The 27,236-nt window shown below is 38.3% G+C and overlaps 3 protein-coding genes across 3 annotated transcripts in view; all 3 read left to right on the top strand.

The window, feature by feature from the left end:
• The window catches only part of LOC134803639 (P protein-like), a 118,816-nt gene that overhangs the window by 63,454 nt on the left and 28,126 nt on the right, over positions 1-27,236 (top strand). The window lies entirely within an intron of this gene.
• LOC134803642 (uncharacterized) lies at positions 16,026-26,159 on the top strand. The gene is made up of 2 exons (XM_063776425.1): positions 16,026-16,230; positions 25,990-26,159. The coding sequence occupies exons 1-2, from the start codon at positions 16,029-16,031 to the stop codon at positions 26,157-26,159; spliced, it is 372 nt and encodes a 123-aa protein (XP_063632495.1). The 5' UTR covers positions 16,026-16,028.
• The window catches only part of LOC134803640 (P protein-like), a 37,193-nt gene continuing 25,985 nt past the window's right edge, over positions 16,029-27,236 (top strand). The window contains exons 1-2 of the mRNA XM_063776424.1: positions 16,029-16,230; positions 25,990-26,155. Coding sequence (XP_063632494.1) covers positions 16,029-16,230; positions 25,990-26,155 — 368 coding nt within the window. The remainder of the gene's footprint in view (positions 16,231-25,989; positions 26,156-27,236) is intronic.

The raw sequence follows: 27,236 nt of genomic DNA, 5'->3' as shown, positions 1-27,236 counted from the left end.
TACACAATCACTTGTGCGCCTACAGGAAGATCACGAGCAAATTGCACCTGACTCACAATTGCTTTACGCATAGTGTCGTATATGTCTTCTACTTTTTGTACTCTGTCACAGAATAAATAACAATACTACTCTGTTCCATTACGCCTAGGTAAGTGTTAGGAAAAAGTACTAACTAGAGGGATTTCGTTGCTCTATAAATTGCATACCTGTTGCCGTGGCTAGCTCTTAGACCAGTAGGTACAGTGATGTTGATTATGAGGTTCAAGGCCATATGAAAATGAAGATAATTAAATTTGTTCATTCATATCTCCGAACGCAGTTCGCTAACCTCGGAGCATATCTATACTCTGTATCTTAAGGTACCTATTTAAAAAAGCGGCCAAGTGCGACTCGCCCATGAAGGGTTCCGTACACAGAACACCGCCTCTAGAAACCTAATATTGGCCATTTTGTTCCCGACGCAAATCACCAAACTGTGAGGTGCGGGAGGGGTGCTCACGGCGTTGCGATTGGTCGTTTCAAACATGGCGCGCTGACACGTGCAAGCGTAGGGATGGGACATGTTCATTACAGGTAGTGGGTACTGCTACCAGTGATACCGAAATTTATTGTGGTAAAATTGTTACCAATTTAGTATACTTAGAGTAAACTTACTTAATAATTATATTGATTAATTTAATATTTCATTAAGTAATTTAACAATGTACCTGAAATTTTTACTTAACATATTAGGGCATTTCTGCTTAAAGTACCCAGAACATGAATTTTAAAGTTTAGAATTTTTATATTATTTCCACTCAGAATCGCAATCTCTTTTGATACGAGAAAAAAGTGTCGCCGAAATCTCATACAATTATTTTCTTTTGTCCGTTTTATTAAGGTCATAGAAGGTTGTATTGAAAACATATTCAAATGGACCAATAACATATGCCTATTACAAATCAACTCCGAGTTCTCTCGCACTTATTTGAAGTTCATCATCAGGTCCATCTCGAGACATGAGACCTAACTGCTCACCTACAGGATTCTAAAAAACCCATACAACATATGTCTATCACAAACCAACACCGGGTTCCCTCGCACTTCTTTGAATTTCATCATCAGGTCCATCTCGTGACATGAGACCTAACTGCTCACCTAGAGGATTCTAAAAAACTCATACAACATATGTCTATCACAAACCAACACCGAGTTCTTTCGCACTTCTTTGGAGATCATCATCAGGTCCATCTCGTGACATGAGAGCTAACTGCTCACCTAGAGGATTCTAAAAAACCCATACAACATATGTCTATCACAAACCAACACCGAGTGCCCTCGCACTTCTTTGAAGTTCATCATCAGGTCCATCTCGTGACATGCGGCCTAACTGCTCCGCTGGCCTAGAGGATTCTAAAAAACTTACACAACATATTACCTATATATTATGTCTAAAATGGTACAATACGGTATGACGAAGCACGAAGTTTCCGCAACTGAAAAACCATCATCGTCACATCACTAGTCGAAAGGGAAAGGGATAGCGCATTGCATTTTCAAGTTGACGAAAAGGGACGGACATACTTCGCCTCTGCTTACTGACCAGTATAAAATGAACCCCGCGGACAAGAAACATTATTCAATGAAATGTGACGTCCCACGGTCAAAGGTACCTTATGGCGGGTATGGAGTTATGCATACCCCAGTAATCTACAATAAATAAGCTATCGATAACACAAAAGATCAACCTTCTAGGTTGCGTAGTTACAGAGATATGATTTTTTGAAAATAATGTTGTGAAATGAGCAACTTTACGATAGAGAAGTTTTAAGTTTAGCCGCCTAAAAAACTATGTTCCTGAAGTAAGTTACATAGTTGACTACAAATAATAATGCCTTATATATCTGAGATTAAAAAAATATTGCGACTTGTTCTGTAATGCAAATAGAAACTTTTGATATCGACTGATTTATGTGTATACTAACCAATCTCTTGAAAATAAAGTTTTATTTCATTTTCACGATTGATTGCAATGAGCTCTCAAGATTTAAATTTTATCTATTAGAAAACGACACTGACAGACAGTTTAAGCAAAAAACAATACCGATTTAGAGGTGAAAATGTATTTTCTGACTTTTTCATATAAAATCACAAAATTGAATATTTTTACTTTTAATGTGACACACAATCAATTTTTCTGAGCACATATGAAAGAAATTCTGTCATTCAAATGAAATAAATCCTAAAACCCCAACTAAATACTATATTTAACCCCTTATGCCACTTTAAACTTACATAACAATAACAGTATTTGCTCCATACATTTACGAAAAGGTACCTTATGGAAATAAATCTAATAATACATCACTACAAAATATCAATCATATTATAGTTTATCTTTTATGAATAGAAAATATTAATTTACATTAAACTGCCCCCAATTTAATTAGTTCTTCGTCATAATAATATTAAAAAAGACCAATAATTTGTATGTAATGAAAAGGTACCTTGTGGTCAAGTTACATGATGAGGCATGATGATGATGGAACAGTTAGGATAAACTAATAATATTTTGGTGTTAAGATGGTATAAATCGTCTATTTCTTATCAATAATATATTTCGGTTGCTATTGAAGATAAGCGGCATTGAGGTTCAATGACCTCAGATATTCCATAAGGTAATGCGTCGGGTATTGGCATTTTTCAGAAAACCAATGGCTGATTTACTGCATGCGACCAAACCAAATGAAGATTATTCTAGTTAAGAAAGACTTGACGAGAGTAACTTTGGTATAATAGCAGTCTACTTGGATTTGTGATGTCGGTCTATGTACGGTTATAATATTTGCGAGGCGCCCCAACCAGAACTGAAATTATCAAATTAGTTTTGCAGAATGCTAATACAGTTCTCTACCAAACTTCTTTTCCCGTATTGACTAGTTTTTTTGGGAATTTTCAATCTTTTTTTCCATAAGGTACCTTTTCTACTAAACTCTGAGACGACATTACTAGGCTTATAACTAACTTATAACAAAAATAAAAACAGGTAAACAAACGTTAGGCATTAAGGTTTCAGATCACACAATAAAAAAAAATTGAGCATTTTTTCACCTCTTTACAAAACATTTAATATCTCCGAAACTAGAAACCCTCATAAGGTACCTTTTCCCGTGGAACGTCACAAATAATGAATTTGACTTTCCTGTGGGATGTTATTCCATCTGTTTCGTAAGTAGATGTCTTAGATGACTTGCCACACCATTTTACGCTGCAATATCCCATGATTTCCCAATGAATTCAATAGTTTACGATTTATTTTCTTAGACTCGTGCACACTGCTAACAGTACGGTTACCATCAGTTTGTCACTGACATAAACGCCGTCGAGAACGTAATTTACTTTCTATACATCTCGCTCGCACTCGCATATTAGTGCAAACGGGATGTATAGAAAGTAAATTACGTTCTCGACGGCGTTTATGTCAGTGACAAACTGATGGTAACCGTACAGGTCGTTACGTTGGGCGCAACTGATCGCAGCGGCGCGCGAACAATCTTATATTTGACCTATACACCATACGGGCGGTGACCGCGAGTCGTCCTATAAGCTCGGTCTATAGGGGTTGGTCTGTGGTTCCGTAGCAGCAAGTAACAAGAAAATTGCGGGTTAATTACGACTAATGACGTATTAAAAAAAAACTACTTACTTTAACTAGATCTCGTTCAAACCAATTTTCGGTGGAAGTTTGCATGGTAATGTACATTTATCATATATTTTTTTTAGTTTTATCATTCTCTTATTTTAGAAGTTACAGGGGGGCACACATTTTACCACTTTGGGAGTATCTCTGGCGCAGTTTAGAAAAAAATATATTAGAAACCTCAACATCATTTTTGAAGACCTATCCATAGATATTCCACACGTATGGGTTTGATGAAAAAAAATTATGAGTTTCAATTCTAAAGTATGGGGAACCCCCAAAATTTATTGTTTTTTTTTCTATTTTTGTGTGAAAATCTTAATGCGGTTCACAGAATACATCTACTTACCAAGTTTCAACAGCATAGTTCTTATAGTTTCGGAAAAAAGTGGCTGTGACATACGGACGGACAGACAGACAGACAGACATGACGAATCGATAAGGGTTCCGTTTTTTGCCATTTGGCTACGGAACCCTAATAAAAGTAAACAAACAATATGTACATTTTCGGGTAAGTAGTAACATTTATTGATAACCAACCAAATACAATACCGCCTGGATTCGTCACTGAACGACGAGACTTTAATCTACATTATTTGATCGTGTAATGTTTTTATCTACCCTCAACTGGCTTAAACTTTTGGACGCCGTGTCAAACACAAAAACTGTCACTCGTACGCCACGTCACCGAAGTGTCAAACCTGAAATTGAACTTTATGTGTATGCACGTAGGCAGGCGTGGCTCACTCCGCGATTTCGTCGCTTTGCTACAGGTAGCTAAAAGTACATCCTCCAAATTTTAATGTAGTAAATAAAGGTAGTGGACCCCGCAGTAATTCCTCAGCCAGAAAAAACTTTACAGTATGATAAAGTATCAATAAATAATAAGTATTGTATAAATATCCAAAGAATAATAATAATAGAATTAAAGTAAATACCTAAAGTCTCAAATCGTTAATATCTTTTTACAGAAAAATGCTCCGTTCAAACTTTCTTCACCGGACATATTCATGTAACGTATTGCAACAATATATGAAATATCCAAAAAAATATCCCAGCAGAAATACCAATATTAATAAAATATAATTTTTTGGTGTGTCTTGGACCGGAAAAGTGCTCAGTCTAATTTTTTTCACTGGAATGCCAGCTTATTGCCGTTTTATACCTACAAAATGAAAATCCAAAAAAATTACCATGTAACTATACTATTTTCAGAAATTGCCTTTTTAATCGCTGTGGAAAATTTCTCTATCCATTTTATTTATTGAATTAAGTTCACAGTTTTCTTTCCATTCATCTATAAAAACATCCAAAAAAAATACGAGCGCATTAAAAACGAAACATAACGGGAACAGTGTGTAGGGAGCGGAGTACAAGCGGGGTGCGTGAGCGGTACCGGCCGCCGCCCGCGCCTCGCCCTATACTACCCGGCGGTGGCGGCTTGCTGCTTTTCTATACTAAAAAACGTAATTCAAGACCAAAAAAACTTACTACAATGTTGCCACTGCTGCAATAATTTTTTTGTAAAATATACTTGGTCAAGCAAATGTAGTGTAAAGAATCATACACTAGTGACAACGACAACTCCCTTCTTATGGCTCCTCTACAGCTCTACACGATGGGCCAGCGCCGGCCACTCTAAGGGACGCATTTAAGCGTTAGAGGGAGCAAGTGATATTGCTATCTCATTCTACCGCATGGCTGCGTCCCTTGGAGTGGCCGGCGCTGGCCCATCGTGTAGAGGAGCCATTAAGTGCAGGCTGCGGGTCACGCGGTCGGGTCGTACTAGAAGCACAAGGACGCTAATCTGCACTAAACTGCTAAAGGAAGACGGTACATTATTGCGTAACCGCGGGATGGATTTATCTTCGCTTCCAAAATTTCGGTGTCCTGGATGATATTTCTTTTGGATATTTTGGATTTAAGTGTATACGTGACTACTCAGTATATATTTAAAAAGAAATCAGGCTGAGAAATTTTCCACTCTCAGTTTTTAATAGTTCTAAAATACATAAATTTGGGTATGCATTTTTTTTGGATTTTCTTACCCTCTACGCTAAATTATATTCTAAGATCATATAAGAAGAAAAAATTGACAGAGCAATTTTCCGATGAAAATGAGCACCAAAAAAAGGAATTATCATAAAAAAATATTCTCATGTTTGACAAAAGTTTTTGATTTTTTTCTAGTATCACATGCTGATACAAATAACTTATTTGGTAAAATAATTTTGGACGGAGGAATTACTCGGTTCAATATATAAACAGATTTGTATTTTTACGTATAAAAACCTAACTTAGGAGTGTTTTTTTTTTTGGATATTTCATATGTTAGTTTCGGCTCATACTATACAATAACCAAGCAAAATTTCATCGACTGAGGAATTAAAGCATGGGTCTCCATACAACATCTTGCTTCGTTTACTCCACTATTTGGGGAAAGCCATAAGCCGCGCGTGGCGCTGTCGCCACCTAGCGGCCATATCTGTGCTGATCGTAACAGACGCGTTTTGTTAGGGAGTGAGTCTTCTGTACCTAGTACTATTATTTATTCTGTGACGTAGGTCTATGTTGCTCTGTGATCTGTGACCGATTAATCCATCTTTGGCGTTGAACCTGCGGTCATTGTCATCGATATCGGTCATTGGCGTCCAAAAGGTTAAGAGGCCATTTGAAGGTAGATTTTGTTTACTTTTATATAAATTCCTAAAGATACAGACTATATGCATTTAAACGACCAATTCTTGTATATCTAAGGTCGCGGTGCGGTGCGATAGTGTGTTACTATTATTACAGCACACACACACACACACTCTGCTGTAGGTACACACTCGTCGAGAGACCCCGAGACAGGCCGATAAAGAGTCGGGTAGGCATCGGTGACTCATGCACTCGGGTACATTGGCTCGCGGCTAGGTTTCTCCTATTTATAGAGAGCAGCAATAAGGCCGTAGCACACGATCGCACCGCACCAAGGTCGCGGTGCGGTGCGATAGTGTGTTACCACTTATCCATACTAATATTATGAAGGCGAAAGTGTGTCTGTCTGTCTGTCTGTCTGTTACCTCTTCACGCTTAAGCCGCTGAACCGATTTAGTTGAAATTTGGTATATAGATAGTTTGAGTCCCGGGGAAGGACATAGGATAGTTTTTATGTCGGAAATCATGAAGAGAGTGCAAAGGGGGTGGAATTGAAAGAGTTAATGTATTGCCTAATAATTGAAATAAGCAATGCGCGAATTGAATGATTGCTATTAGCATTATCCAGGAGCTATATCTACTTTGCTGACGTCACTAATTCCACGCAGACGAAGTCGCGGGTAACAGCTAGTATACAATAAAAATATTTTTTAGGGGTCATCCATTAATTACGTTATACGAATTGCAAGGTTTTTTGACCCCTCGGTCCTTGTCACACTTGGTCACATTTGACAAACCCCTCCCCCCTGGTGTGACGTCACATTTTTTCAACGAAATTGGCAAATCGAATTAAGTAGGTATTATAAATTTTGACTCAAAATATTAGTAATTTTATAACTCAAAACTGATTATGGAAGAAAACTAATAAAAACGATTATCGTTCCAAAAACTTGTTATTTAACTGTACAGGGAATAAAATAATTTAAATACATTTTCGGTGACTGATGAAGTTAAGGTGACGTCACAAAGTTTGTGTCTCCCCCCGCCCCCTTGTCACAAAATTTCACATTTTCTTCCCCCCTAAACGTGTGATGTAATAAGGACCCCTTATTGCACAATCTTAAAATAAGTTTACAAGGAAACACCATTGACGGTTATCTAAGGACTGGCCTTACGAGCAATAATAATGGGGCCAGTACAGCGGAGTGACACCGCTACAACGCGATTGGTTGATGAGTTCGCATCACGCGCGCGATTGGTCGCATGGTCGCAACTAGTTGCGTTAGACTGCACGATTGGCTCGAATTCGTAAGTGACACCGTTGAGCTAGTAACATTTTTAGTACCCGTAAGCTAGGCCACTTTTGAGATATAAGTCAATGAAACACACACATACATAACTAGACAGAGGTAGACAAAAATCGAAAAGGCAATATCTATCCGTCTCTTTCATTTTCCGACAGCCAAACACAATGAACCAGTCACCCGCATGCTCCGGCGCCGTTCAGTTGTGTCGTGAGCGGAAAAAAGTTTTTGTGGTAGAAAAAACCCTTTTCAAGGTAAGTTAAAGTGTTTGAATACTTTTAATGTATCAATAAAATAATATTTGTGTTTTTGATAGAATGTGACGTTAATATACTAGGCAAGGTCATAGATTCGCATGTCCTTGGTAACCCAGATGTGCGCGCCGTTGGTTTCAAAATGGCTGCGGCTTCAGTGACTCAAAAATTAAGAAGAAAAGAGTGACTCATGACTCTCGTGAGTAGAGATCGGACTTGCGTCATTGCTCACAATAATCCAGACTCCAAAATCGATTGAATAATTAAACTTCTTCCTCACGTTATCCCGGCATTTTGCCACGGCTCACGGGAGCCTAGGGTCCGCTTGACAACTAATCCCAAGAATTGACGTAGGCACTAGTTTTTACGAAAGCGAATGCCATCTGACCTTCCAACCCAGAGAGGAAACTAGGCCTTACCCTTTACCGCATATGGGTCCAAATTTGGAACGTAATGATTATTATCCTCGTGGATTGATATAAGCGTCATCTGTTTTACTGCACTTGTAAGAGGTAGAAACTATGAATACTACGGAACATTTTCTGTCCTCGATACTGCTTCTATCTAGTTTGTGGTATCATTTCTACCAACGTCCGGCAATTTTACTTGCAAGTGTGATTGACTAATTACATAGCTTTTCGTTGTTATATTTAGTGCAATAAATACATTTCCAGCGTTGAGTATTAGAAAAATAGATTTCGCGAGATTTTACGGTTAAACTACATGTTATAGCATTTATAGTCAAATTACTATGTATGATGTCGTGAAAGTTTGTTCCTGAAATGGAACACTATGCGTTACAAGCTAGAATGATTGGACTAATATGGAACAATATGCATTAGTGATTTTATTATCAATCTGACAAATATGGAACCTTATACACTCAGGCAAGCTACTTCTTTATTTTATTTCTATTAAGTTATGTACGTTAGCCGCATTGTTTAAAATTCTGTAGATAACCGGTGACAGCTGGTAGCTGCAGATAACCAATAACGATCAAATTATTTTACAACGTGCAATGATAAACAAGCATACGTTCCGTATGGTGATAAGTGGCTACCATGGCCTACACCTTACATAGGTACGTATATTGCATATAGGTCCAAATTTGACCAGTTTAATAATCGGGCTCCGGTTAGCCACTAATATATAAAGTTCCAAATTTGGAATAAATTGTTATTAACCATTATTTTTAATTGGGTCGAATGTAGTATTTTTTCACATTTTTTTATGTTAAATTTATAGTGTTTTATTGCATATATTTAATTCGCGGAGATTAAAAATTCCATGCGGTAAAGGGCTAAGTTATTAGGTTTAGTCTGGTTTCCTCACGATGTTTTCCTTCACCGAAAAGCAACTGGTAAATACATTACATCTAATACAAACAATGAAACATATATTATTAGCGAAGCTTCTAACCCCATTATTCATAAAACTTTACGGACCCGATTAAGTTAAATTATGTTTTATCCCTTTCTTACAAATACATAAGTCAAAATGATGGATAAAGACATTAACAATGATTATTAGCTAATTGAGGTTTTAGCGCGTTTATAAATAAGCGGGTTAGTCTAATAGGACAGAATGTCTGCTTACCATTACTTGGGCCTTAGAGCGTTTTCACATTGTTCGATCCGATATCGGATGTTGGAAGGAAGTAAAATGTAAGATATATGTGTTTCTCCGTATTTATTATATGCACTAGCTTTTGCCCGCGACTTCGTCTGCGTAGAATTAGTGACAGAAGCTAAAGTAGGTATAGCGCGTGTATAATGCTAATAGCAATCATTCAATTCGCGCATTGCTTACGTCAATTATTAGGCAATGCATTAACTCTTTCAATTCCACCCTCCTTTGCACTCTCTTCAGGGATGATTTCCGACATAAAATCTATCCTATGTCCTTTCCCGGGACTCAAACTATCTGTATACCAAATTTCAACTAAATCGGTTCAGCGGCTTAAGCGTGAAGAAGTAACAGACAGACAGACACTTCCGCCTTTATAATATTAGTATGGATTTAATAAATCATTATTACTAAGAAACGATAAATAACGCAAAAAAGGCGGACTTAATGCCAATGGCACTCTCCTGCCGCTGTTTTCCTCATAGGCGCCTTCCGACATCCGATATCGGAAAGCGCTTCCGATAAATTTAGCCATGTCGGACTTTGGAGCCCCCCGTCAGCTGTCGGGCCGATAACATTCGCTTGTAGCCGGTAGGCATACTAGGCATAATGCTTGTTGTTGTGTGCGTGACCGCTAAAGACGGCGCCCGGCGCACGGCCTGACTACGCGGATGTAGGATCCTACATCCGACATCGGATCGGACAATGTGAACACGCTCTTACGCCGATATGCCACCACCTTAAGAGCGCTATTACATTTCGGCGTTGAGCGAGTTTAGGTATTTTACGCGCTGCGGCAGGCCGTGCGAGCTCAGTACGCCGATCCCTTCTACCACACTCGCACTACAATGATGGATTAAACATTCTTGATCCTTCGCGAAGCATATTGAAATCAACCATAACAACACTAACTGTACTTAACTTTTAAAGTTCTAAAACTGTTATTTGGTAAGTACGAAAATACTAAATGCAGTGCAAATGTACATAGGGGCTATTCATAAATTACGTCATCTATTTTTGACGATTTTTGACCCCCCCCCCCCTCAAATCATCCAAAAATCAAGCTTCGGATGAATCTGTTTCCTCCTACGTCATGTTACCATCATCCGATGTCCAGACCCCCCCCCCCCACTCCTCCCATTTGAAACGACGTAATTTATGAATAGCCCCATACTTGTACTTATGAAGGTATATTACTCGAAAGAAATTATAGGTACTTACCTACTCGCTTATTTACATGTTTCGTCATTGCATTTGGTACCTATAGGTTGTAAAGTTTGTATCAACGAGGGTTTAAAAACGAACTGGTACTGAGGATCTGATGATGATTAAGGTGGTCACGGATACCAATCAACCATGTAGTAACATGATTAGGCTCTTTTGATTCGTCTCAACAAGATCTTTGACACTGAAGATACACAGGGTCTGATGATGGAGCTGGAAGGTGGCCACGGGTACCAGTCTATCATGTAACTAAACAACTTCGTGTTTGGGCTCGTTTGATTCGTCTCAACAAGATCTTTGACACAAGACAGTACTCAGGGTCTGATGATGGAGCTGGAAGGTACCATTACCAATCAACCATGCAACTAAACCACATCGTGTTTAGGATCGTTTGATTCGTCTCAACAAGATCTTTGACACTAGGTGATACTCAGAGTCTGATGATGGAGCTGGAAGGTGGTCACCGGTACCAATCAACCATGCAACTAAATCACTTCGTGTTTAGGCTCGTTTTATTCGTTTCAACAAGATCTTTGACACAAGATAGTACTCAAGGTCTGATGTTGGAGCCGGAAGGTGGTCACCGGTACCAATCAACCATGCAACTAAACCATTTCGTGTTTAGGCACGTTTTATTCATCTCAACAAGATCTTTGACACAAGGTAGTACTCACCCTAATAGCATTTTCTTGTAGGGATTTTGTTGGGCCTTTGTTTACGTATTAGTTGGGCAACCGTTATATTTGGCCGTACGATTTGCTGGAGGGCCCTCGACAAAGGCCCTCCCGAAGATTCCCAACAGAGGGCCATAAGAGTAATTTTTTCGTTGGGCCTATATAAATAAATCATACAATTATTCAACGGTGGTGGTTTTGGTTGGGCCGTGGTTGGGCCTATACACATTTGTTTGATGGTTGGTTAATTGTTACATTTGGCCGTACGATTTGCTGGAGGGCCCTCATCAAAGGCCCTCCCGAAGATTCCCAACAGAGGGCCATTAGAGTAATTTTTTCGTTGGGCCTATTTAAATAAATCATACAATTATTCAACGGTGGTGGTTTTGGTTGGGCCGTGGTTGGGCCTATACACATTTGTTTGATGGTTGGTTAATTGTTACATTTGGCCGTATGGCTTGCTGTAGGGCCAACTGCATAAAAATAAAAAAGGGCAATTTTTTCGTTGTGCTTCTGTTTGCAAATTCAACAATTACCCAACGGCAAGTCAGGTAGGTCGGTAGGTAGTCGTGCACCAGGTTGAAGGCCCAACACAGCTTGTCCCACAAAGGGCCAACATTGTAACTTTAACGTTGGGCCTTGTGTAGGATTCTTACAATACTACCGTAGGTAAATAGTTGTGTAATTTATAGTGTGCCTACAATCTAATTATGTAATGGGCTTTTGTTTACGAGTCCTACAGTTACCCTACGTTAAGTAAGTGGTTGTGTAATACGACGTTGGGCCTTTGCTGATAAATATTACAATTACACTACGGTAGGCATTGGTTGTATCCACATGAAGGCCCTAGGCCAGGCAGCAGTTGTTGTTAATCTTCTCTGTATCGTTCCAATTTTAGTATATGTACTGCCGAAGCAAGTACACTTACTATACACTCTAATTTGTATATATACTAACCGCACTTCGAAACTTCGTAAGCGAGATTTATGTTTTTTGAGATTTAAATTGAGAAAATGTTGGTAAAATACAATTTTTTTAAATTGATGTATAAATTTTATAGTTATAGCTATTAGATTTATAAGTTACTTTTAAAAAATATTATGATTATATCCGGAATAATCGAGAAAATAACTATAACTTCGATGTTTGGAGACAGTAACGCCATCTAGTGACGCCACAAGCAAACTCAACTGGTATTGTTGGGCATCAGTACCACAGCCAATGTTGGTAAATGCGATATTTGTGCTCACTGGGCCAACGAATGTTATCGTTGTTTAGCCACCGGTACCAAAATACACAAAGGCCCATTGTTAAGCGTCAGTGCCACAGCCAATGTTGGTAAATACGATATTTGTCATCATTGGGCCATCGGATGATATCGTTGTTTAGCGAACGGTAGCAAAATACACAAAGGCCCATTGTTGGGCCTCAATGCTACAGCCAATGTTGGTAAATGCGATATTGGTCGTCATTGGGCCATCGTATGATATCGTTGATTAGCCAACGTTACCAAAATACACAAAGGCCCATTGTTGGGCATCAATGCTACAGTCAATGTTGGTAAATGTGATATTTGTCGTCATTGGGCCATCGGATGATATCGTTGATTAGCCAACGTTACCAAAATAAACAAAGGCCCATTGTTGGTCATCAGTGCCACAGTCAATGTTGGTAAATGCGATTTTTGTCATCATTGGGCCATCGGATGATATCGTTGATTAGCCAACGTTACCAAAATACACAAAGGCCCATTGTTGGGCATCAATGCTACAGCCAATGTTGGTAAATGCGATATTTGTCGTCATTGGGCCATCGGATGATATCGTCGATTAGCCAACGTTACCAAAATAAACAAAGGCCCATTGTTGGGTATCAGTGCCACAGCCAATGTTGGTAAATGCGATATTTATCATCATTGGGCGATCGGATGATATCCTTGACTAGCCAACGTTACCAAAATACACAAAGGCCCATTGTTGGGCATCCGTGCCACAGCCAATGTTGGTAAATGCGGTATTCGTCACCATTGGGCCAACGAATGTTATCGTTATTTAGCGAACGGTAGCAAAATACACAAAGGCCCATTGTTGGGCATCACTGCCACTGTTGGTAAATGCGATATATGTCATCATTGGGCCAACGAATATTATCGTTGTTTAGCCAACGGTACCAAAATACACAAAGGCCCATTGTTGGGCATCTGTGCCACAGCGAATGTTGGTAAATGCGATGGTGGGCCAATACAAAATTAATGTTGGCTACGGAACGAACCTCATCCCAACGTTTTCCCTACCGTTGGCACCGTGGCCCCCAACGAAAATGCTACAGCAGGGTCTGATGATGGAGCGCGAAGGTGGCGACGGGTACCTGTCTATCATCATCAGCTCCATCATCAGACCCTGAGTAGTATCTTGTGTCAAACATCTTATTGCGACGAATCAAACGAGCCCAAACACGAAGTGGTTCAGTTACATGGTAGACTGGTACCCGTGGCCACAGTCCAGCTCCATCATCAGACCCTGAGTACTAACTTGTGTCAAAGATCTTGTTGCGACGAATCGAAGCCAAACACGAAGTGGTTTAGTTGCATGGTTGATTGGTACCGGTGACCACCTTCCGGATCCATCATCAGACCCTCAGTACTACCTTGTGTCAAAGATCTTGTTGCGACAAATCAAACGAGCCCAAACACGAAGTGGTTCAGTTACATGGTAGACTGGTACCCGTGGCCACAGTCCAGCTCCATCATCAGACCCTGAGTACTAACTTGTGTCGAAGATCTTGTTGAGACGAATCAAACGAGCCTAAACACGAAGTGGTTTAGTTGCATGGTTGATTGGTACCCGTGACCACCTTCCGGCTCCAACATCAGACCCTGAGTACTATCTTGTGTCAAAGATCTTATAGAAACGAATAAAACGAGCCTAAACACGAAGTGGTTTAGTGGCATGGTTGATTGGTACCGGTGACCACCTGCCGGCTCCATCATCAGACCTTGAGTACTATCTTGTGTCAAAGATCTTGTTGAGACGAATCAAACGAGCCTAAACACGAAGTGGTTTAGTTGCATGGTTGATTGGTACCGGTGACCACCTTCCGGCTCCATCATCAGACCCTGAGTATTATCTTGTGCCAAAGATCTTGTTGAGACGAATCAAACGAGCCCAAACACGAAGTGGTTTAGTTGCATGGTTGATTGGTACCGGTGACCACCTTCCGGCTCCATCATCAGACCCTGAGTACTATCTTAAGTCAAAGATCTTGTTGAGACGAATAAAACGAGCCTAAACACGAAGTGGTTTAGTTGCATTGTTGATTGGTACTGGTGACCACCTTCCGGCTCCATCATCAGACCCTGAGTACTATCTTAAGTCAAAGATCTTCTTGAGCCGAATCAAACGAGCCCAAACACGAAGTGGTTTAGTTGCATGGTTGATTGGTACCGGTGACCACCTTCCGGCTCCATCATCAGACCCTGAGTACTATCTTGTGTCAAAGATCTTGTTGAGATGAATAAAACGAGCCTAAACACGAAGTGGTTTAGTTGCATGGTTGATTGATACCGGTGACCACCTTCCGGCTCCATCATCAGACCCTGAGTCAAACTATCTTGAGTCAAATAAATACATATAGAATGTCAGGTCGTTTCAAATATTTTTAATCCTGTCCGGTAGTTTATTAAACTGTACCATTATAAATTATAATACTATAAAAACGGTGCTAGGATCAAAGTCTCTCGTTGCGGTTTACACGCACACAGTATAGCGTTTTACACGGCGCCCGCCGCACACAATGATAAAAAACCTCGTCGTCGCCGTTGAAAATGTGCGGAGCCGACCGACACACGTCCTGCCTCTACAAGCTCTGCCGCGGCACTGAGCTGGCGCAGCGCGCGTCATCGGTAATATAGAGTAGTTTTCAAAAAATTGCCAAAAAATTATAGTAGAATTTCATAAACACTAATGTATACCAACAGTATAAGCAAACGTTGCAGATTGCTTGAGTATGAAAATGACTTCGATATTAAGTAGATTTTCGTAGGAATTGACACTTGTTTCGGAGAGAAAATCGAGTTCGTTTTACTTTGATTTTCTCTTTCTCAAAGGTATGTAGGAAAAATATAGTTTGATATGCCTAAAGTACAGGGTATTAGTAATACAAAATAGCCAGGTTTAGCAGAGTAAAATTCTCAACATTTCCAAATAAGAGCTCGCCATTCAGTGCTTCACGGGGTTTTTCGGAAACGACCATCAGAAAAAAAATCATTACTAATTTAATAAGTCCTTTTTCTAATATTTACAACGATATTTATAAAGATAAGAAGACGCTTTTACTGGAACACGTACTCGTTGTTTCTAATAATGAGCGCAAAGTCCTGAATTTCGTCGACTAGTATCATCAATTTTGCATTATTTCGACTTTTCTTGTAAGAGCGCTCTTAACGGCTCGGCCACGACATTGCGCGACTGGCGACGTCGGTGGCGGCAACCATAGGTTAGAGCGAGACACAGCGATCGGACCTTTCGTTCTCACCTATGGTTGCCGCCGCCGCCATCGCCGCCATGGCCGAGCCGTAACGATTATTTTCTAACTTCCAGAAGCTGTCAACCCTGGCTTAAACACCAAAATGGATTGGTGGCAGAGCGTAAAGCAATGGGTAGGCTTACCCAAAAAGCAACCTAAAGTTGAAGGCAATAGAAGCCAATATTCAATGGTGCCGCGCGGCGAGCTGACCGCGGATATACTGACGATATGGATTGAGTTGCCAGATGAGGTGAAAAATGATCCGTCGCTGGCTCGGTATAAGAAACTCTATGAAGAAAAACATGGTGAGTTTGGAAAATCAATATTCGTTTATAAATTTTTGTATTTTATCCAATAGGTGGAAATACAACAGGTAGGTTCTTTTAAATTCCTGGCAAAACTAATTCATTATCTATGTAGGCATAAATTCTTTTTCACCACACCAACTGGTAAAGGCTCTCTTGATTGTTCAAAAACCGATAGCAAAGTTGCATTTTATTAGTAATCAAATACACATTTTGAGTTGTTTTCTTATGTTTGCTGGTTGAATTAACTTTTAAATGATGATTTTGAATGATAAATAGGTATTTAATAACATTCATTTGGATTTGATTTGGTTTGTTTTTGTTTGATATCTTACAGTTAACATTTTATTCAGGTTGGTGTTGTGAAAAATGTTGTGTGTCACTCGGGGGCAAATTTTGTTTAACTCTCGTGCTTTGAAATCCTCGCAACGCTCAAGATTCTATTTTTCGAACCACTCGCTAGCTCGCTACGCTCGTGGTTCAATTTTGGAATCTTTCCCTTGCTCGGGTAACAACTATTTCTAATGACAGCAATAGTTATTTGTTTTACAAGGGGGCAAAGTTGTTGTTTAACCGCTCGTGCTAATATTTATACCCGAGCAAGTGAAAGATTCCAAAATTGAATTCGAAAAATGGAATCTTGAGCGTAGCGAGGGCTTCAAAGCACGAGCGGTTAAACAAAATTTTCCCCCGAGTGAAACACAAAATTTTTCACCACACCAACCCGAAGAAAATAGTAACTACCTAAGTATATTAAGATATGAAACAAAATCAAACCAAATCAAATCCAAATGAATGTTATTAAATATTTATCATCCAAAATCATCATTTAAAAGTCAATTCTACCAGCAAACAGTAAAACAGCTCAAAATTTGCATTTGATTACTTTGCCTCACATCTGACTAAAATGCAACTTTGCTATCAGTTTTGAACAGTCAAGAGAGCCTTTACCAGTTGGTGTGTTTAAAAATAACTTTTTATGTAACTTACTGATGATGTAATGAATTATGAATACGCGTTGATGCATGTCTTAACTTAGAAATCAAATAAAACGCAGCTGTGAATTGTACCTTGGACCTACTCATGTTGTGACCACATTGTGACACATAAGTACTGATAACATATTGACGTTCTCAATCAAAAGGTACCACTTTGCCGCTTACCATTAAGACGAAATTTGCTTGTATCTTTATACAAATCTCCTGTCAGAGTGTCTTTATGACAAGCGTCAATGTGGTACCTTTTGATTGAGAACGTCACATTTAATGGTACAGGTGCATTATGATAATGCCTAAATTGAATAATAATGAAATTGATTGATTGATTGATATCAAAATATATAAAGTACCTATGTTTTCACGACACCAGCTGGTATTGCTCTCTTGACTGTCCAAAAACTGATGAGAAAGTTGAATTTTACTCACATGTGGGCAAAGTTGTCAAATACAAATTTTGTGTCGTTTCCTTATGTTGGCTGGTAGTATTGACTTTACATGATGTTTTCTGATGATAAATATTTAATAACATTCCTTTTTGAATTTCTTTTTTATTTGATTTGATTTTGTTTGATATTTTACAGTTAGTATTTTCCTTGCGTTGGTGTGGTGAAATATTTCGTGTTTCACTCGGGGGTAAAGTTGTTGTTTAACCGCTCGTGCTAATATTGATACCCGAGCAAGCGAAAGATTCCAAAATTGAACCACGAGCGTAGCGAGTGGTTCGAAAAATGGAATCTTGAGCGTTGCGAGGGTTTCAAAGCACGAGCTAGGGTTAAACAAAATTTGCCCCCGAGTGAAACACACAATTTTTCACCACACCAACCCGAAGCAAATATTAAATGTCAAAAAAAAAAACAAAATCAAACCAAATTAAATCCAAATGAATGTTATTAAATATTTATCATCCAAAATCATCGTTTAAATGTCAATTCTACCAGCAAACATAAGAAAACACTTCAAAATTAGCATTTGATTCCTTTGCCTCACATGTGAATAAAATGCAACTTTGCTATCAGCTTTTGAAGTGCAAAGTAAGCCTTTCCGAGCTGGTGTGGTGAAAACTTATCGTACATAAAAACTTTTTACAAAAAAATGTAACCGACTTCAAAAAGGATGAAATAAAATATTATTCTTTTTTTATGTCTATGCGTTACCAACTGATATGTTTGAAGTCGGTGCCAAGCCAAATTTTGAAGCATACCATGACTTTGGTGCGACTCGATAAGGATTTACCTACGTTGGATTGCCTTATACGACGACAATGAACGTACTTTCTGTAGGTACCTACGGCCCACAGGCCTCCATACTAGGCCAGTACTATACGCCAGTCTACGCCAGTCTACGCCAGTCTACGTCAGTTATATAACAGTGATGTCGACAATTGTCGCACCTGTCACCGTGGTGAAATAGGGGCCTGGTAATCTGTGGGCCCCTTTAGTAGTAGCCTCCTAAGGCCCAAGGTCCTACCTATAGTTCTTCATCAGTTCGATGACATTTAAACCTTATTCAATTGGCACAGAGTTGTATTTCTTTTGCTCGGATAAATTTTTAAACATATTAAAAATCAACTCTATTCCCTGCACTAGAGGTTCACTTTTCAGTGGCAAATTTTGGGTTTTTCATTTGTATGGCCCTTAGGAGGGTAGTAGTAGTAAAACACTATCGTACAAAAAGAAACATAACACTTGAAAAAACACACATCATTAGTTCAAATGCGAACTTATCCCTTTCAGGGATCTCGACAGTTAACATTTAGTAGTAGCAAAAAGAATAGATAGTATAGAGGGGTCCTGTCATTGTAAATTTTGTAGTCACTGTAAATTTACTGCCATCTATCGACACACGACTAAAACTCAAAATTAAAACGTATAAAGATATCAAAAAATGTAAGGTGTATTCGGGTAATACCGAATGTCGGATAATTCCGAAATTCAGATGAAAATCACCCTTAATTCCATCATAATAAAAGTCTCTTTTCGGAATTATCCGACAGTTTTCGACATTCGGAATTACCCGAGTAAACCTTATATATATGGATAAATGATTTTATTATTTTTATATCATTTTGATCCATGTTCATTCACTGATATCTATGTGTTAAAATTGTTAAGAGCCAACAGGAGTGGTCATTCCTCCATACAAACGTAGTCCTCGTTTTCCTCCGTGGTTTTTGAAGCTAGAGCAATGATTTTTTCAACACAGATTAATATTGTCAATATCTGTGTCGGACCGTTTTGCTTTTTTTGATATTTTTGTTTTTTAAGGCGCTAGAGCCCTTCAAAAACGGCCAAAATGGCCTAATAGACTATGCCGCAATGAGAGGCGTGGTATTCAAAACTGATATCAATTAGCCAAAAAAGCAAAACGGTCCGACACAGATAATTTCATAATCATTTAGATTTCCAAATTTGGTTACAATTGGTTAAGTTTTGGGGGAGGAAAAAGAGGACTACGAAACCTCGATTTTTGTCATTTTTACGCAGGATTTTTCGCCTCAGCTGCAGTTGTCCCTATCGCACTAATTTTAGGGGCGGAGTCAAGTTTCTAAATACGTACACAGCCAGAAAAGTGATGGGCAGTAGTCGACATTTAATGTCGATAATCTAGTGATGTAAGAAGTTATCGATAAACCGTCTTGTGTGAAAATATCTAGATCCTAAGATACAAGGGGTTTTGGGTTGAGAGTAGGGAACACATTTTTGTAGTTATGATATACAATCTATTATGAACTTTTTGATTCTAATATTTCAAATTAGAAATCAAAATCAAAAATATTTTATTGCATGGTTAAAATGGGTTAACAAAATTTTTAGGTAAGTACCTACAGGCACGCTTCGTAATTGTCGAGCAATTTAGGGTCCTAGCTGAATTGGTTGTTCCATACTTACTCGTGCTCTATGGAATGTCCAATTTAGCTAGAACCCTAAATGGCTCAACAATCACGGAGCGTGACAGTACTAATGATTCATGTTCTGTATATCCTGCCCTACAATGGCGTTAATATTTGGTTGTCATGTCTATACTTCGTTTTTAAGCATTATTGAAAAAAAAAATAGTAAATACTAATATTAACCACTAAGTACATAACTATTACAAAAAACCGGGCAAGTGCGAGTCGGACTCGCGCACGAAGGGTTCCGTACCATAATGCAAAAAAAAAAAAAAACAAAAAAAAGCAAAAAAAAAAACGGTCACCCATCCAAATACTGACCACTCCCGACGTTGCTTAACTTTGGTCAAAAATCACGTTTGTTGTATGGGAGCCCCATTTAAATCTTTATTTTATTCTGTTTTTAGTATTTGTTGTTATAGCGGCAACAGAAATACATCATCTGTGAAAATTTCAACTGTCTAGCTATCACGGTTCGTGAGATACAGCCTGGTGACAGACGGACGGACGGACGGACGGACGGACAGCGAAGTCTTAGTAATAGGGTCCCGTTTTACCCTTTGGGTACGGAACCCTAAAAAAGCTAAATAATTATACGATTGCATGCTTAAAAAAGACACGTCACCTTCACTCTAATGCTAAACAAACGAAGAATAAGAACTAACAGCGATAAGACCGCCTGTTGCTACCTTTATCTACATTGTAAATCGGTTTTAGGGTTCCGTACCCAAAGGGTAAAACACGGGACCCTATTACTAAGATTCCGCTGTCCGTCCGTCCGTCTGTCACCAGGCTGTATCTCACGAACCGTGATAGCTAGACAGTTGAAATTTTCACAGATGATTTATTTCTGTTGCCGCTATAACAACAAATACTAAAAACAGGATAAAATAAAAATTTTAGTGGGGCCTCCCATACAACAAACGTGATTTTTGTTTTGACCGAAGTTAAGCAACGTCGGGCGGGGTCAGTACTTGGATGGGTGACCGTTTTTATAAATAATGTTACGGTGCACCTTACGGTACCCTTCGTGTGCGAGTCCGACTTGCACTTCGCCGGTTTTTTTTAAATTTGTTTTTATGTTTGTGGTGTAATAAAGAATATTTTAGAGTCAGACCAAGAAAAGTCTACAGCAATTTTGATAGCACACGCAGTGCAAGTGTTATTTATATGTCATAATTTCATAGAAGCGACGTTTGAAATAATACTTGCACTGCGTGTTCTATCAAAATCGCTATAGATTTTTCTTGGCCTAACTCTACTTTAAATTACAAAGTAAGGCCTAAATTATAAAATAAGGCCCATCAATTTTTTTTTTTTGTGTTTATTAAACTTGATATTTTGTCTATAGTATTAGCGGACATGGCCTCAAAATTTAAACCCGCTTAAGAATCGGGCCTTATTTCGTGCATTATATACAATACTACCCATTTTTGTGTAGTCATTATTTATACTATAGAATCATTGTTTGAGTAGCCAATTATTTAAACAGTATTTTTTTAAAGGGCAACGGTGGCAATATTTTAAGGTCTGGATAATAAGATACAGATCTTAATAAGGATATCAATGTAAGTGAATGTTACCATGACTACCAAACAAACAAATGTGATAGAATTTGCCAGCTGGCATTGTAACATTCAGACAGTTACCTATGTACCTAATCTGAAATATGAATAAATTAGTAATATTTTAAACAGGAAAGTAAACCGAATTTTGGCCTTTTGCTGGACACAATCACAATAGTAATTTGTTTTACAAGAGGGCAAAGTTTATCGCCACCGGTTGATGCATTTGCAGCACCAATGGTAGAAAATGCAAGCTCATCATCAACTGCATAATCGACGTTTGATATGACTATTGAATCCGAGCTTTTTGATCATGAATCATGATAAAACAAAATTTTAGAAGGTCGCAGAATAGTGGATTTAAAATATTTATTTTCTGTGATCTCAAATATCAGGCACGATCATACAAATTGTACATTTGCTGATCTTGCCTTTGTCATTGAAAGACGTAAGGGTTTACACAGAGAATATATATTTAAGTGTAATATGTGCAAAAAAAAGGAAACGATACACTCTGAAGACCCAAAAAGAAAATGTTAGTAAATACTGCTCCTCCCCATGGTTACTTGGTTCCTTATTCAACCTACCTGAAATTAAACGAGTAGGTTAGTAAATTATATCATTTTACATTATAAAGTTAAATGTTTAGGTATCTCAATCACTTACTCACTGGTGGACATGGACGCAAAATTTTTGCCCATCTACTTATACTATCTTATAAAAAATGAAATTTTGAAAGTTCGCACGCTTAAAGTTCGTTTTTTTTGCATTAAGGTAACAGATTTTGACATGTCTTATTAAAAATTACCATTGAAAAATAAGTCATAGCAAATATGTTAGAATTATAAAACATATGTGACGTTCCACGGGAAAAGGTACCTTATGAGGGTTTCTAGTTTCGGAGATATTCAATGTTTTGTAAAGAGGTGAAAAAATGCTCAATTTTTTTTTATTGTGTGATCTGAAACCTTAATGCGTAACGTTTGTTTACCTGTTTTTATTTTTGTTATAAGTTAGTTATAAGCCTAGTAATGTCGTCTCAGAGTTTAGTAGAAAAGGTACCTTATGGAAAAAAGATTGAAAATTCCCAAAAAAACTAGTCAATACGGGAAAAGAAGTTTGGTAGAGAACTGTATTAGCATTCTGCAAAACTAATTTGATAATTTCAGTTCTGGTTGGGGCGCCTCGCAAATATTATAACCGTACATAGACCGACATCACAAATCCAAGTAGACTGCTATTATACCAAAGTTACTCTCGTCAAGTCTTTCTTAACTAGAATAATCTTCATTTGGTTTGGTCGCATGCTGTAAATCAGCCATTGGTTTGCTGAAAAATGCCAATACCCGACGCATTACCTTATGGAATATCTGAGGTCATTGAACCTCAATGCCGCTTATCTTCAATAGCAACCGAAATATATTATTGATAAGAAATAGACGATTTATACCATCTTAACCCCAAAATATTATTAGTTTATCGTAACTGTTCCATCATCATCATGCCTCATCATGTAACTTGACCACAAGGTACCTTTTCATTACATACAAATTATTGGTCTTTTTTAAGATTATTATGACGAAGAACTAATTAAATTGGGGGCAGTTTAATGTAAATTAATATTTTCTATTCATAAAAGATAAACTATAATATGATTGATATTTTGTAGTGATGTATTATTAGATTTATTTCCATAAGGTACCTTTTCGTAAATGTATGGAGCAAATACTGTTATTGTTATGTAAGTTTAAAGTGGCATAAGGGGTTAAATATAGTATTTAGTTGGGGTTTTAGGATTTATTTCATTTGAATGACAGAATTTCTTTCATATGTGCTCAGAAAAATTGATTGTGTGTCACATTAAAAGTAAAAATATTCAATTTTGTGATTTTATATGAAAAAGTCAGAAAATACATTTTCACCTCTAAATCGGTATTGTTTTTTGCTTAAACTGTCTGTCAGTGTCGTTTTCTAATAGATAAAATTTAAATCTTGAGAGCTCATTGCAATCAATCGTGAAAATGAAATAAAACTTTATTTTCAAGAGATTGGTTAGTATACACATAAATCAGTCGATATCAAAAGTTTCTATTTGCATTACAGAACAAGTCGCAATATTTTTTTAATCTCAGATATATAAGGCATTATTATTTGTAGTCAACTATGTAACTTACTTCAGGAACATAGTTTTTTAGGCGGCTAAACTTAAAACTTCTCTATCGTAAAGTTGCTCATTTCACAACATTATTTTCAAAAAATCATATCTCTGTAACTACGCAACCTAGAAGGTTGATCTTTTGTGTTATCGATAGGTTATTTATTGTAGATTACTGGGGTATGCATAACTCCATACCCGCCATAAGGTACCTTTGACCGTGGGACGTCACATATTAATCATATTAATGAGCAAGAGCACCCTAAACCGGCGAGCGTGTATGAGGAATGTTATGAATGTGAAGGAAGCGAAAGTGGTATGTCAGGATCGTAGCAAGTGGAAATCCGTGGTCTCTGCCTACCCCTCCGGGAAATAGGCGTGATTGTATGTATGTATGTATGTATTAATCATATACTTTTTTATATTCTTTTGCTTTCATAAGTAATATAAACTAATTTTTGAAAGCGTTTTTCAATAATTATTAATAAAAAGACACGTCATGATTGTTTACCTTCTTTCTAATGCTAAAAAATAACGAACTATAATAACCGGGCCTTATTTGGTACAGAACCTTGATTTGATAGGTACATCGGATATTCTGGGCCCCTGAGTTTGTTACGTAAAGGACAAAATGGTGACATGTGGTTAGAGCTGATACTGTTAAACTAGTGGTTCTGTGCGCTAAGTATAATAAATAAGCTTCAGCGAACTCATTAAGCCTAGAAAAAACCCTACACCCTACTGCCACTTAAGTCAGTCTTGAGTCTTTGAATCAATTTCCGTAGTAGTACTACTACTACTAAGGTACTAGGAGGTAATAAGGCCTATAGTAGGTATAATAAGGCCTACCTGAAAAATAATGTTCTTACAACAGTGTAACCGTGTTAGTTATTTGAGTAACAATAACACATGTAAAGTGATACAATTAAAAGCTAACAGCAAACCAGTACATAAATTATATCTTATGTACTTCTTATGAATTACACTCTTATAAAGGTTTCGGCTAATTACGCTTAATTACTTGAATAAAGGTAGATGAATTGCGTGCGGTCCAATAGGTAACCACAACTCACGGAGTCCAAAACAATAAGCTGATCAGCAAAGTCAAGTAAACAAAGCCAAGTCACAGTAGTAGAAAGATTATCGAGTTCCGTAAACGTAAGCCGGGTCAAAAAATTCAATCGCAAATAAGTAATAAGTAATAAGTGAACGCCTCGTGGCAGTAACGCACGAAAAATAACATTGCAAATTGTCAGCAATGAGGCGCGCGCGGGTGCAAGCGTACGCATCTGTGTGCGTGCATTACACACACAAATACAGTCTCTCACGCCCCGTCAGAGCGACGGGTATATTCAGCTTGAAATCTCAAAATTGACTTTTAGCTCAGCTCCCGTTTCGTCTTAAATATGAAACGGTTTCGTCACGCCATCTAGCCGAGAATAGGCTAAAGGTGTGTGCGGCATCTATTCGAGAATGACTTTTACTTGAATTCCGAGGCACGTTTTTTCCTTAGACTTTATTCGTCTTATACGAAGTTAGATATGTCTTTGGTAGTAGGTATGTGTATAAAGTAGTACAGTCAGCGTCATATAGTAGGTACACTACTACACCATATAATTTATTGTATGGCGTACAGAACTACCCGTAAATCCTACGAGTAAATGTAAACTAAGTGCCTAGTTAGTTGGGTTAGTCCACAGTTGGGCGACCAATGATTCGTTTTAAGGATAGCGCAAAGCGAGACATGATGTCCTTCCGGATCGTTCCCACCAACTGGGAAAGGGAGGCCGAAGATCGCGACCACTGGAGGAAAACCCTGGGTGAAGGGGCTACCCCTTCACCCAGGGTTTTGCACCCCAACCCTTTTGCACACGATGAAGCGTGGTTTAGCCTTCTTCACAATAGGCGAGAACTGGGACACCAGCGCGCCGCTCTCTCACCGGGCACGGCATTCTCCTGCCAGCTATGCGGTCGCGGCTGCCGCTCTCGCATTGGACTTAACAGTCATTTGCGGAAGTGCCGCACTCTTAATATGGACGCTGTTTAAACCATCATCTTATTGATGTCGCAGGCCAATGATGATGACCTAGTTGGTAGTAGCAATATTAGTGTAGTAGCTTATAATATATCAACAAATTTCCATAATTTCAGGAAAAATCCCAGTAATATCAAAGAACCCAGAGTCGCAGAAGCGACTGAAGCATGTACAGTCAGCCCCGATGCTGCAGTCGGTACAGTCGGACGAGATGCAGTACAAAAATGACCGCAACAAGACCGAAGCTGCAGAGAAACTGGGCAACCATGACGAGACACCAATGTAAGTATTGTCTTTGAATTCAAAATAATAACAATGTTTTTCATACCAGCTGGTACATGCGCTCTTGATTGAATTTGAACTGTTGTGAGACATACTAACATTGACTAATTTTACGGTTTAGACTCACTTGTTTTTAGTCGCTCGCGCGACATGTTTCGGAGAGCCTAGGTCTCCTTTCTCAAGCACTGACAGTGCGAGCAGCGTTCACGACGGCCGTGTATCGCGTACTGCGGCTCGCCGCGTCGCACGCTGCGCGCGCGCCCAGAAAACAGGTTGCGGGAGGTCTTCCGCTGTCATTGTAGGCGGGCATAGTGGTGTGTTTGGGCTTGGGTCACCTAACACTTGTAGCGATCCACAGCACTAACTCATGACATGTCGAAACATGAAACATGTCGCGCGAGTGACTAAAAACAAGTGAGTCTAAACTCTAAACCGTAAAATTAGTCAATGCTCTCTTGATTGTTGGAAAAGGCTCTCTTGAAAAACTGATCAGAAAGTTTCATTTTAGTCAGCTAGGTGTTACCTATCTCTGGGAAAACGCGCATAAAATGTACGTGAGATTTTTTTTTTCGTGTCTACCCTATGGTGTGGGATGTTGTTGAAAAGGTCTTTCAAAATGAATAGGGGTTTTTGGAGAACATTTTTTGATAAAGTGAATATTTTCGGAAATAATCGCTTTGAAAAAACAAAATGTGTGTGACAATTTTTTTATTGTTTCAACCTTATAGTGTGGGGTGTCGTTGGATAGGCCTTTCAAAATAAATAGGGGTCATTAAACAATATTTCTTGATAAAGTGAATCATTTCGGAAATAATCGTTTAGAAAGAAAAAAAAAAGGTTTTTCCTTCTAACTTTTGAACCATGTGTCCAAAAAATATAAAAAAAATCATGGAAATAGTGCTTAAAAAACACAACCAAATAAAATTAAAACAAACTTGATTAGTTAAGCCGTTTATGAGTTATCGCTAAAAGTCTTCCCTTCTTATTTTAATTAAAAGCCTGGCAACCCTTATTTGTGACCGGATTTTCGCAGGCAACCCTATACCATTGTATTTGCAATAAAATTACCATCATTTTGATG

Source organism: Cydia splendana, chromosome 27, assembly GCF_910591565.1.
Source record: "Cydia splendana chromosome 27, ilCydSple1.2, whole genome shotgun sequence".
Classification (NCBI taxonomy): Eukaryota; Metazoa; Arthropoda; class Insecta; order Lepidoptera; family Tortricidae; genus Cydia; species Cydia splendana.
Note: the sequence above shows the minus strand (reverse complement) of the source record. Positions and strands in the feature narration are given on the sequence as shown.